Below are 13156 nucleotides of genomic sequence, written 5' to 3'. Positions count from 1 at the left end.
ACATCTTAAAAGCAGTGGTGCCCAGTCCTTTTAAAACGCTCGTAACCAAGTGCAAGTCAAATGTTTAAGGAATAATTAAAAATAAAGACAGGAAGTGTGAACCCTGGTGAGAGAGATACATGATGCCATCCATCAAAAAAAAGTAATTTCTAGGCAAAGACAGGTGTTTTTTCTTGGAATGGGTTATTTACAAATACTCTGGGTTTTCTTTTCAGTCTTGGGAGCTACGCAGGGAAATAAACTAATTTCTTCTGTTGTTCCAATTTCAGGACATCGTTCTGAACGTCATCCCATCGGTCTCTGATGGTAAACTGCAGACCTCTCTGACTCTCGACAGGTAGAGCCGAGCTTTGCGGTCGCTGCGGGCAGGGAGGGGGCTCTGCCTGGGGATGCTCCCAGCAGCCCCACAAGATAGGGCTGGTGGTAGCGATCGGGGCGTGCGATGTAGATGTGGTAGAGACATAAAGGGCTGCTTGAGCTTTCCTGCCTTCTCCCAGCCCCAGCCTCAGACCAAGTGCATGTCTGAAGTGATGAGAGAGTTGTAAAAAAGTTGCCCTATTTTCAAAATCCTTGTATCTTTATGTGGGTGAGACAAATTCTGGACCAAGAAAGGGTCTGAGCAGCATTTGGAAAACTGGAGGAGGGCTGCACCCGATGCACCCCGACTCTGCCTTGTTTTTATCTTCTGTAGCATCAACATGACACAGACACCCCTGGGACTCAACCCTCTCAGTGTAAGTGCACATTGCTTTGGATCGAGGCGCTGCAGCGAGCAATGTGGTGGCCAAAGGCTCTGTGTAGGGAAGGAGAACCAAAATGCCAATTCTTCTTCAGTCTTCATGTTTCTTCTTCTCTTGGCAGAGGCCAATTGTTGTCCTCCCTGTCGATCCCCTATGCCCTATAGCAGTGACACTTTGATGTGTATGTTCACTTGTTGGCATCGCACTGGGGGTGCTGGGAAGGAGGGAGGAATAATTAAGAAGAAATTACCCAAAGACCATGTCCCTGTGTATTCCCCCACCCTCAGTCCTGGAAGAGTTTCATGAAGGAAGCTTCCCAGACTTTGTGTTTCATAGTTCTGAGCATCCTGCAGTGACAGAACTTAATTGATAAGCCTGACATTGCTGTTTTCATTCCAATAACCATTGCTCTCTTCTTCTGACACTGACACGTCTTCTTCCCCTGCAGGTCTCCCAGCTTGTAGGATGGCTCAAGCAAGTCCTTGAGGCTGCATACGTACCTGCCATTAATGGTACGGCCGGGGTCTGGGTCCCCTCTTCTCTCAAACTCAACTGGATTTAGGGCTCTCCCCCTTCCCTCGCTGCCTGCGTTTGGGGTTTCCCCCCATGATGAGATGCTTTCACTTGCTTTTGCAGATGCCTTGCACGTGTCGGTCCCTCTGCCCAACATTCTCAACACCAGCCTCAGGAATGCCAACATTGACATCACCGACGTAAGGATCACATTTCCCACAGCGCTGCTTTCCTGGGGAGCCAGGGGATGAGACCCACACCACCCCGGCCAGCCCATCTCCCGTGGGCTGCTCCCAGTTTCCAGGAGGTCCCTCTGCCTGCATGGACCCACAGGAAAACATCACCTGGGATATAGGGAAAAGCTGGTGAAAGTCTGAATGAGAAAACTGAATAGTTTTTGTGCTGCTTCTTCCAGGCAGACGACTCTCCTGACCAGACCAGTCTAAAAAGATCCTGCTCAGGAGGATCCTAAACCCTGCTCGCCATCTGAGGCAGGGAACGCGCCGCAAGTCCCAGAGCCCTGCTCGTCTCTGCTGTCTCCGTCTTCATTTTCCCTTGAGCACTGCCCTGTGTTATCGCCGTGGCCCGAGGGGGACAAGCAACTGTCTCTGGTCGGCCGGTCCTGGCGTAGCCTGGCATCGGTGTAGGGAAAGCTGCTCAGCTGGTGGATGTTAGGGAGGATTTTCTGTGGCCAGTTTTAACATCCATGGTTGAGAAGCAGAGCTCTTCTTCAGGCATAAGGTTGCTCTCCTATTCCTCTTTCAATAAAATCTTTCACTGCCTCAGTATTTCTCTCTCTAAATGTTTATTTGCTGTGGGTTTCTGGCTGTGCCCCTATGCCATATGGCCCATGGACAGGCAGTGCAGCTCGAAGAGGAGGTTGTACCTATAAGGAACAAGCCACTACCTTACAGAAAGTGTTTTTGAAGGTCAGCCTCACACGGGAGCTGGGGTTTGGTGCACGTGGGTGCCCTGCTGCAGCCCATCACCCTGCCTGGCTGGAGCAGCACTGGGTGCTGCTCGTGCCAGACTGATGGGGAGCAGAGGAGGTGTTCGCAATGCAACGACGGTGCAGATTTAGCAAAGTGCTTGCTGATATTTCCGACTCATTTGAAGGCCTCATCGCAGCGGCTGCGGGGGGAACAGCTCCTTGCCGGGGGGCTCGTTTGCACCATGTCCCACATGGAGCCCAGCAGTGCTTGCTGTGCAAGGCTCTGTATGGAGCCAGGCACAGATAAACAGCTTACACCTCCGTACTGCTTTGTCTAGGAGCATATTATCCCCTTATTGTGTAAGATGCACTGGGTTGTTAGCAGCACATTTTATCTCACAAAGCTATTAAGTGTTGAGAACACGAGTACAAAAGCACCCTTATGGTCTGGAGCTGACGTGGATCAGCATGTCCCACCGCACAGGGGCTTTTCCAAGGCTGCAGAAATACTGTCTGCCGGGAAGCGGCTGGTGGCTGCGGGGACGGGTGGGATGATCCTCAGGAACTGCTCCTAGGATTGAGCACTAAAGGAGATAAAAATCTCCCAACGCTTTTCTGGAGCCTCACTGGAAACTTGAAAAATTACCCCGATACAGTCATTTGTGTGTGACAGCCTGAGTGCAAGTGTTAGTGGGGATTTGCCTGGAATAAGCTGATCTTCCAGCACGGCTCTTTTGAGGTCAGCAGCAGCTTCACGTGCTGCGGTCCGCAGAGTCTCAGGCTCCTTCTCCTTTGCATTAGCTCTGGGCTCTTGGGTAACAGCGCTGGCTGATAACCGGGCATCCAATAACCTGTTGCTCAATGCTTTTCCCTGTTTTACAAATCTTCATTTGTGTTGGAATATATTAAAACCACAAATGATGCTTTATACACTCGATCCACTATCCCAGCTTTTACAATTTAGGCATCTTTCCACTTTTTCCACATCAGCTTCACTATATAAGGACCCACTGTTCCTACTTGTTAAAGCAGAGGTGCCTTTGGACAGCTGTAAGGTCTCCTCTTGACCAAGAGCCGAGCACTGAAGACCAAAGCCAGGCTTTGAAATTTGGGATAAGACCAGGTAAATATGGTCAAAATAGTGGTGCGGGGTGTTGTAAGTTTGGGGGGACAGAGCCACCATTTCACCTATGGGCCTTACAATATACTCTGGTGAGCAAGAAAAAAAACATGGGAAAAATACCAATAATGGTAGAAATGCAAGTAGGTAATTCTAGTTTATATTTAGTGAGTAGCCTGAAAAAATCAGAAAAGAAGGTTGCTATAGTAAAATGAAAACACTTCTCACACTTCTGTGAGGAAAAAAACATTCATTTGACACAAAACTTAGGGATTTTTTTGTGTTGCAATATCCTCTTAAGGTTATTATTTTTATTGTTATAAGGTTAAAACATGCCATTTTAAAAAGAAAGGCTTTATTCCAAATGTGAGTTGCTTGTATAATTGCAGCATTAATTTGCATGCCCACTCACAGGGCAGTTGTTAGCGAGGGGAGCTCAGTGCAGTCTATAGGTTATGAGTAATGATTTCATACTGTAAGTTTAAAACTATGTCACGGCGACCGGGGATGGAAAGGGGCAGGTTGCCCGGGGTGCCCATAAATAGGAATAAGCAAACAGGTGCTGGGGTTGTGCAGAAGCTGGCTGGAAAAAGTCCCTGCAGATGTGCGTACGGACACCCTCCTTCTTCACCCCCTTTTGTGTGTGTCCAGATCTATTTGCCAAATGTGGCTCTAACTCGTGAAGAGTTTTGGTCCTCCTAAAGCTCACGTTTTCTATTAACTGAAAAATTTTCACACAGCTCGAAATATCCAACTCCATTTTGTCTCCAGGGGGTCACCCAGCCTATTCTCACTCTTTTCCCATTGTCCTTCCCCAGGTCCTGCCAGCACCCACAGCGCTCCCAGCCGAGCAGAAGACACCATGCCACCGGCTCTGGGCATTGCCCTCTTGTATGCCCTGCTGACCCCATCACTAAGCGAGCAAAAAGATGCCGTCCTCAGGCTCAATAAAGATGTTTTAAGTGATGGTGAGTCACTCTGCCTCCTCCTAGTGGGACCCTGGGAAACAGGAACCAACGGTGGTCCTTGAGGGTTGATGCCGTGGTACCAGCACAGCCTGATCAGCCAGGGAAGGGAGGGGAATTGCTCATGGAAGGGGAAGAGTATGAGGCTTGTGTGCAAACCTCCCCCTCCAAACTGACCCTGGAGTCATTTTTTTGTAATTAAAATTTCAACTGGCCAGGCTCCTAAAAGGAGAGAGACATTGCTCGTGTTGGGGATTGCTCCTCCTGGGAGCCTGCACCTCTCAGGAGGTGTGAGCCATTGCCCAGGAGGTACAAGCCACATGGCACCTCAACTATCTCACATTTAGGCTTTATCAGTGCCCAACCCCTGTGACTGTGCCACACCGTTTGCTGTCTTACTGGTGCAGCTGCAGACAAATTCCCCTGAGCTTCTTTACAGAGGTCTTAACATGGTGCCTCCTGTCCTGGATCCCAAAGCCCTTTTTCCGTTGCATCATATATGGGAAAAACTGACAGCAGATAGTTAGGGACTGGGGTAGGCAGCGATGGTAATGGAGAGCACAAACCCCTCAACAACCCATGCTTGAGGAGCACAATGAGTAAAGGTGCGGGCAGGAGGCTGGCAGCTGCCTGCCGGTCCCTGCACAGAGGCTGCAGCGGTGGCCGGGGAGGCAGCTCTGCCTCGCAGGCTGATGGCGGGCGATGTTTCCAGCTCTTACAGGCTCGCTCAGGCAAGGCAACGCCCTCCAAGGTGGCCTCGGAGAGGTGCCGCTCGGCAGCGGACGTCCCAGCACAGATGAAAGTGGGGACCTGTTGCGTGGCCTCGGAGGAGGTCTCCTTGGTGGTGGTGGTGGTCTGCTTGGTGGTATTACTGGTGGTTTGCTGGGTGGCAGAGGGCTGCTGGGGGGGCTGACTGGTGGTCTGCTTGGTGGAGGGGGCGATGCTGGTGGTGGCTTGCTGGGTGGAGGGGCTGGTGGAAGTGCTTATGGGGGGAGCCCCAGAAACCCTGCCAGAGGCTGGCTGGCACCTGGTGGCGATGTCCCCAGGGGAGACATCCCCACAGGGGTTGCTGGAGGAGCGTTGGGACAAGGAGGTCTGCTCGGTGACGGAGGTCTCCTCAGCACAGCAGGGATCCTCGGTGGCTCCAGTGGCTTTCTTGGCAGAGGAGGGCTTCTGGGCAACGGAGGGCTGCTGGGAGGCGGCGGCCTGCTCGACGTCCTCGGGGAAGGCGGCTTGCTCAGCACGGTCCAGGGGCTCACCGGGTAAGGACAGCACCGTCCGGGCTCCTTGCAGGGGGGCAACCTCAGATCTGTTTTGGGGGGGGGGAGCAATGGTGATGCTTCAGTAGATGCTCAGACCTCGTTTGGAGCTGATGCTTTGAGATAAATGCTGCTTGGAAGTCCCACCAGGTTTGCATTGCTGGCTGCTACACAAGGAAAGTTAAAGGAAACAGTAGTTGAAAGGCACTTGTCCGCAGAGGGTCCACAGAACCACACGTTGGCCCTGCGGAGCTGGTGCCACCACTGCCAAAGCAATGCTCACTTGTTTGCAACCGTCCCATTTTAACTCTTATTTTAAGCCCAGCACCAAGCAGAAGCAGAAGCACAAGCAATAATAAGGCAACTAGAACAAAGCTTCTGATAAGACTGGAAAATAACTAAACCAGGAAAATAACTGAGAAAACTTGGTGTATTTTGCCATTTCTGGCCTAAATGGCCTCTGACTTGCCCACCCCTTGAGCAGTGGCTTTGTGTGAGCGGCACAGCCCAGGTGGTGGGGTGCTGGGCTCAGAGCCATCACTCGCGGTGTCTCCCTCGTTGTCCCTGCAGGCTGAGGATCGTGGAGCTGACGCTCCCCAGGGTGTCCCTGCGGCTCCTGCCTGGCATCGGTGTCCACCTCAACCTCTACACACGGGTGGCCCTCAATGCCAAGAGGTAGGTCGGGCTGGTGCTGGTGGCAGTGCCACCCGTGCCCCCGGACCCGGTGGAAGCACCACCACAAGGGGTGTCTCTGGGAGGACACACTGCTCCTGTTTGCTGGGACGTGGCTGCTCCACTGAAGGTCACTCCTTTCCCCTTGCACAGCCTCCTGGGTTTGCTCGACATTGCAGTGGAAGTGAACATCACGTCAAGGGTCAGGCTAACCATGGACGGCACAGGCTACCCCAAACTGGTGACAGAAAGATGCGATACCCTCCTTGGTGGCATTAAAGTCAGACTCCTGAGAGGGTGAGTGATGGAGGTGTCCTCCTCTGCTGGCATGAGCCACCTCTCCACTGGGCTTTGCTGGCCCCCAGCCCCTGCCCGCAGAACAGCAAATGCACGAGGGCACTTCCCATTGCGTGTCTGAGTCCCATGGGTGACACCTCTCCACTGGGCTTTGCTGGCCCCCAGCCCCTGCCCGCAGAACAGCAAATGCACGAGGGCACTTCCCATTGCGTGTCTGAGTCCCATGGCCTGCAGGTGACAGTCACTCACCGGCCCTGTCATGGGGCTGAGCAAAGGGCTGCTGGTGGCGGTGGTCCCTGTGTGCCCCTCATGCAGCTGCAGCAAATGGACATGTTGTCCTAGAGGACTGCACGACCCCGCAGCAGTCCCGGAGGGACATTTCTGTCCCATGTGCTGCATTCATGGGTCATTTTAACTGACATTGCACGGGGTCTTCTAAGACGTAAGCACATGATACATAAATCATAGAAACCACCTGGGCTGAGGTTGTTTCTGCTCATTTAAGGAGACTATACACTATTAGATAAAAGGCAGCAATAAATTTCCCGCTGATTATTTTGGGATGCAAATTACACTTATCTTGCAAAATCCAAGCATACACCATGCACTTTGCTGCTGCAATTGCCTTGCTCCGGGAGGTCTGTGCTCCGCACTATTCACAGGGAATTGTTTAACAAGACCCATTTACTTTGCAGCAGGTTTTTTTATGGTGCTCCTTTATTTTTCCACAGCCTGCTCCCAGTTGTGGATAATTTATTGGCAAGTGCCCTGAGCAGACTTCTTCCTAATCTGGTAAGTTGGAAAAAACCTCCACCCTGGAAAGGAGCAATGAGTCCGAAAAGCTGCAGTGCAGCTCCCTGCGGCATCGCTCCTGTCCCAGGGCGGGAGCACGGCCATTGTGCCAGGGCTGCTGCATCCACCTGCCCACCCAGTGGTTTGGGATTAGCAGGGGACGTGCCATATCTCCATCTGCTTGGAAGAAGCTGCTCCCTCCTTCCAAATGCAAGGTCAACAAGCCTGGCGCGGGTCTGCCCAAGTGCCTGGGAGTTTCTAACGATGCTCTGGACTGTGTTATGGGCTAACTGAATCTCTCCTCCCTCCTGAAAGCCCCAGGGTGTCCCCAGCCATCCCACATGGGCTCCTGGGACCCAGTCCTAACCCCACTTGTCTGACGAAGGGCAAGGTGCGCAGGGCCAGATCCAGAACTGGTGCAGCCTCAGCACCGTGGAGTCACCAGCAGGGACTGCCATCCCATGCGCCCAGTGCTCCTGTTCCCTGGAAAGCGCGGCAGAGCCGAGCTGGGCTGCGTGTCCTTGCCCGGCTCTGAACACGGGTTACTCACCGTCCCTCCCCGACTCTTGCAGCTCTGCCCGGTGGTCGACGTTGCCCTGGGACTCGTCAACGACCAGCTGGGTCTTGTGAACTGTAAGTACTTGGTGGGTCCCACGCCTTTCCCTGCCTTCCCCCTCGTGCCACCTCCACTCTGGCCATGTGAGGACTGTGACACTATCCCCCCTGCTGCACCCCAGGCAGGAAGAGCAAACCCCCCCGCTTCACCCCACAGACCCCAGGTCTGCCCCGAGCAGGGAGCGGGGACCCCCGGCAGCTCGCTGCCCAGAACCTGTCACCCCCGGGCAGCAGCCAGGGAGCAGTGTCCCAGCACGCCCGGAGGGATGCTGTCCCCTCCCCACATCTCCCCTTTCTCCATCTCTAATCACGGACAGAAGGACCCCTGGGTGCATAAGGGTGGCATCAACGGGGTGAGCTGTGAGCTGTCCCCTCCATTTGCAGCAGTGGCACGCACTGCTCATTAGGGAAACGACACCTCCTGTGGCATTACCGCTCAGCACAGAGCACTTGGAGCCGGGGCCAAGTGGCTGCCCTGAGTCCACCTGCGAGCCAGGGCTCTTCTGGAAAAAAAACCCCGCTGCCGAGCAGAGGAGGGGGTATTTGCACCTGAGCCCAGCGGGGAATCGCTGAGTCCCTCCCTCTCCCCCCAGCACTGGTGCCCCTGGGCTTGCTGGGCAGTATCCAGTACACCGTGTCCAGCCTTCCCCTGGTAACCGGCCAGTTCCTCGAGGTAGACTTGAATGTAAGTCCTGCATCTTCTCCTTCCATCTACGTACAAGGGTTGTGCTGTTTCACTTGAGTTTGGGAAAGTCTCCTTGGGCTGTCCCTGGGGCCACCTACACCTGAGCAGCGGGCTCTGAGGTTGCTGTGAAAAGGTTGGGGAGGTCCCGGCTCGGTGCCCTGCTCTTGCTGCTGCCGCCGTCACGGGAGAGCGCAGTGGGGTTTGCATTTCATGAACTTCTGGAGAAGGAAGTGTCACAGGGCCTGACTTGGCGTGGTCGTGCGTGCAGCGATTTCACACTGAAGGAACATGAAGTTAACCGTAAAGGCAAATATTGCAAACATTTTGGCCTGTGCTTCCTTCCCCTGTAACTCCAGACTGTCGTCGGGCGAGTGGCAGGAGGCCTGGTGGACTATCCCCTGGGAAAGGCAGAAGCTGTCCCCACACCACCACGGGTCCCCATGCCACCCCTGCCACCGATGGTGGACACCAGTTCCTCCCAGCTGGGCCTCTCTGTGAACTTCCTCAGCTCGGTGCTGTCTGTCCTGCAGAAGGAGGGTGCCCTGGACCTGGACATCTCCACTGGCATGGTGAGCAGGGAGTACTGCCCAGCTCTGGGTTTGGAAGGACTCAGGGTTGTCAGCCATGCAAACTGGTCCCACCGTGCAATGCCTTAGCACCTCTGTACCATTTAGCAGGGTCTCTGCTAGCTTAGGCGAAAAATGTGAGTGAGAGACCATGTGGTAAAAGCCAAAATATGTGAGTGAGAGACCATGTGGTAAAAGCCCAGGCATGTTAGTGAGAGACCATGTGGTAAAAGCCAAAATATGTGAGTGAGAGACCATGTGGTAAAAGCCAAAATATGTGAGTGAGAGACCATGTGGTAAAAGCCAAAATATGTGAGTGAGAGACCATGTGGTAAAAGCCAAAATATGTGAGTGAGAGACCATGTGGTAAAAGCCTCAGGCATGTTGCTGGTGAAAGCAGATTCTGCTGAAAACCGCCACACACACGTGCAGCATTTCTCTCTTCTGTGTCACAGTTTCCTGAGCTCCCTCCACTAACAACATCAACCCTTGGAGCCCTGGTTCCTGCGGTGAGTCCTGGTTCCCCCTTGCACTGCAAGTAACCCGGTTAGAGAGGCAGCGTCCAGGGCAGGGGAGGTCCCCCTGTCTCTTCCTCCTCAGAGGCATCATCTCAGATGTCCCATGGACTTGAACGAGCTCTGACTTAGGTCCAAAACTGGAAATCACGGCAGGCCAGAGCCCAGTTTGTCACCCCATCCTCTGCAGCTCTAGGGTCACAGGTGAGCCTTGCAGCTGCCCCGTCTGCCTGGATGCGGGGCTGTCTGTGGTCCTCCAACCGGGATGAGATGCTCTCAGCGAGACTCAGGGCGTCCACGGGGCTGAGCGCACAGCTAGCTTGACTTCACTTCAGCCTGTTGAGATACAGACTCGTTGGACCGGAGCAATTCAGGATCAGATCTGCCCCCTGAGAGCAGCACGGTGCTAATGCTGCCGGAGTAGGCAGCCTGCTCTCTGGCTCCTGGTTACTCATTTGTTCTGCCTGGTCCAGTGTCAGCACTGCTTGTGCTCCTGCCAGCAGAAACTTTCCACCTTTGGATGTTGACAGGTTTTTGAGGCGTACCCCGAGTCACGTGAATTGCTGCTGAAAATTGCAGTCCCTGAAGCACCTGTGGTAACCTTAAAGAAAAATAAAGGTGTGATCCAGCTCATGGCTACAGCAGAGGTGATGGTGATCCACCCAGATGATGTCCAGAGGTCTCTCTGCCTTCTGAATATTGTATGTATGAAGGAACAACCCATGCAGAAATTCCTCCTGCAGTTTCCCCCTCCCCACACAGCAGGTGTGGGGGTGCCAGTAGATGGGATCTGCACCTGATGTGACACAGCTGGGCTGCAGGCTTGGGCTTGGGCAAGGGCTGGAGGAGCCACCCCTGCCCTGACCTCTCTGTTTGACCGCAGAACACCTCCTTGCTGGCCCAGTTTTCGGTTGAGGACAACAAACTGAAGATCGGCGTCAGCCTGGAGAAGTAGGACACTGGTCTTCATCTGGGGGGTGGCCAGGGGTGGCCATGGACGTGGGATCTCCTGGGCTGTGCGACGATGAGGGCATCGACAGCACTGGGTCAGCAGAGGAACTGCTTGGATCTTACTCACCTCTGCTTCCTTCTGCAGGGCTGATCTCTCCTTGGCGTCTTCGTCCGTTGGTGGTTTTGATGTAAGAACACGAGCAGCCTCAGCAACACGCGAAATCCATTGCAGAAAGCAAAGTGCTGATAGATATTGGCTCAGGAGAAATAAGGGCCAATTATGGTGTAACGGTTGTGTTGTATTTTTAATAGCACCTTTCTTTCACCTCTGGGGATGGATTTTCTTTTCATGGATGATCCATGAGCAATTTTCAGAAAAAATCCCCACTGAGAGGGAGAGGTTTGGGTCCTCGGTGGACCGCAGGACACCCCGCACATGCCCACGACGTCCCCTCGGGATGCGCCTGGGGAGGCTCATCCCTGTGCCTCATAGGGGACGACGGCAAAAGTCGGGAGGAATCCCGGGCTCTCCTGTCGCAGGATACTTGCAGATAGAGCACGTTTGATGCAGACAGCTTTAATGCCAGCGGGAAGAGGCCTGTGGAATGGCATTATTTTGGGACTAAAAATTGACCATAGAATGCTTAAAGTCCAATTTCTGTGAAATTAGGAGTTTGCATTAGATGGGTGTGGAGCTGGAGCACCAAGGGTTCAGGTTGGGTTTAGCTGGTGTGAACGGAGCATCCCCACATGCCTGAGGACAGGGTGAGGCTGCGCTGACCACGGGACTGGGACCAGCAGTGTCACTAAGCGACCCCTCTCCTTGTTGCAGGTCTCACTCCTGGAGATGCTCGTTGACCAGATTTTCGATGTTGCCTTCCTGCCTGCAATGAACAGTAAGGGAGCTCTTATGCCTCATCCACATATTTGTTTGTGCTAGACTGTAGCCAAGACACCAAATTTGTGCAGGTGTAGTTTACCTCGCCGTACAGAACAGGAGCCAGTGGGACTGACCTGCACTGATGGGGGGGGGTGTTTCAGGTGGCAGCGTTTTGCCGGGAGGTGAACCCACATGTCACGAAACAGGGGCCCCGCAGCCCCCTCCGTGGGGCTGCTCACCACCTGCCGCTTTGCTGGCAGGAGCAAATGACAATATGTTTTGTCGACGCACTAAGTCCCACAACACAAAGCCTTTCTGGAGAGCCTTGCACTCGCGGAGGGAGGGGTTTGCACACAGGGAGGATGGAGTTGGGGACCAAGCCCCGGGCAGAAGCTCGGCAGCAACCCCCTCCTTCCGCGGCACTAAGCTGGGCTGGCTTGTGACCCGCAGGCGTGCTGGGAGTGGGGGTTCCCCTCCCGAGGCTGCTGAACATCGACTTCACCAGTGCGGACATTGATGTCATGGAAGTAAGTGCTCAGGCGTTCCCTGAGGTTCTTCTGCCGGCACCTCAGCTCTGCTCCGGAGCAAAGGCCGTGCCCGTTGCTTGCACGGAGGATGTTCAGAGGGAAGGTAACCCATCTGCTTCACCAGGATCTCATCGTGCTGTCGGCATGAGCTGGGGATGCCGGGCTGGGAAGGGTCCCCTGGTTTTCCCTGTCTGGCCCCGGAGGGATGGGAGCCCAGCCTGCCTGAAGGATGCTCCACCGCATTTCTCTTCATACCTAACACAGCAAAAGAGCAGCTTGGTCTTTTCCATGCGAATGTTGCATCCCACCTACATTGCTTGGAACAGAAGGAACACACGTGGTTTTTGCCTCCAGATGTTGTGTTTTGGACTCTTTCGTGGATGCTCGGAAGGTCGCGGGTGTATTTTGCATTCTCATGCTTGGGTTTAATAAAGGCCAGTCCTCTCTGCAGCCACAGCGGGTGCTCAAGCCTGCGGGGGTGGCCAGCTCTGGTGAACCCCAGGGGCTCAGGACAGACCCCGCTGTGCTGGGGACCCCAGCCCCTGTGGGTGGGAGGGCTGCAGCCCCCTGCCCGGTTGCCCAGCCCCGGCTCTGCCCACCCGACACCCAGCTCAGGGTGGGCAGAGAGCTGTCTGCCGGCAAACACTGCATTAGATCCAGATATGTTGGCCTCTTTTCAGGGCCTGGACCCAAAGCTGTGGGGTCTTTTGTTTATCTTGAAGACCCCTCACGCCATCACCTGCCCCGGGCTTTACCGTGGCTTTGTCCTGGGAGCGCTCGGGGAGCCCAGCGAGCTCCCCTGGCCCACGAGCAGGGGTCTGAGCGGTCATGCCGCATGGCTGGGGTAATTCATCCATCGATGCCTGTGAACTCTGCATGAACTGCACAGTTTATTTATGCACAGGCTCTTTCTTGCAGTTCAGGTGCCTGTTGAAGCAATGAAGCTTTTGCTAATTTAAGGCTCTAAAGCCATCGATTGCTCCTGGGGTGAAAGGGAATATCTGGGACGGCTGTAATATTGCTGCCTTTGAGACTGTCCTGCCCTTGTCCAGTCTAGATCCACCCTGAAAACCACCTGAAACCTCAGACTCAGGTTTTTCCTGTCATCTTTCATGCTCCTTTTCCCTT

General features: G+C 54.1%; 1 protein-coding gene across 1 annotated transcript; it reads left to right on the top strand.

The window, feature by feature from the left end:
* Nucleotides 1–4166: 4166 nt before the first annotated feature.
* Nucleotides 4167–12176, top strand: LOC103899149 (BPI fold-containing family B member 4). Its single transcript, XM_009279569.1, has 15 exons — nucleotides 4167–4272; nucleotides 4982–5531; nucleotides 6099–6203; nucleotides 6354–6497; nucleotides 7229–7289; nucleotides 7862–7922; nucleotides 8498–8589; nucleotides 8946–9158; nucleotides 9611–9664; nucleotides 10201–10371; nucleotides 10554–10621; nucleotides 10767–10809; nucleotides 11454–11517; nucleotides 11952–12028; nucleotides 12153–12176. Exons 1-15 carry the CDS (start codon nucleotides 4167–4169, stop codon nucleotides 12174–12176), a joined length of 1833 nt encoding a protein of 610 aa, XP_009277844.1.
* Nucleotides 12177–13156: the final 980 nt, after the last annotated feature.

The sequence above is a fragment of the Aptenodytes forsteri genome, unplaced genomic scaffold (assembly GCF_000699145.1).
Source record: "Aptenodytes forsteri isolate BGI_AS27 unplaced genomic scaffold, ASM69914v1 Scaffold483, whole genome shotgun sequence".
NCBI classification, from domain to species: Eukaryota; Metazoa; Chordata; class Aves; order Sphenisciformes; family Spheniscidae; genus Aptenodytes; species Aptenodytes forsteri.
This window is presented reverse-complemented; position numbering and strand designations above follow the sequence as displayed.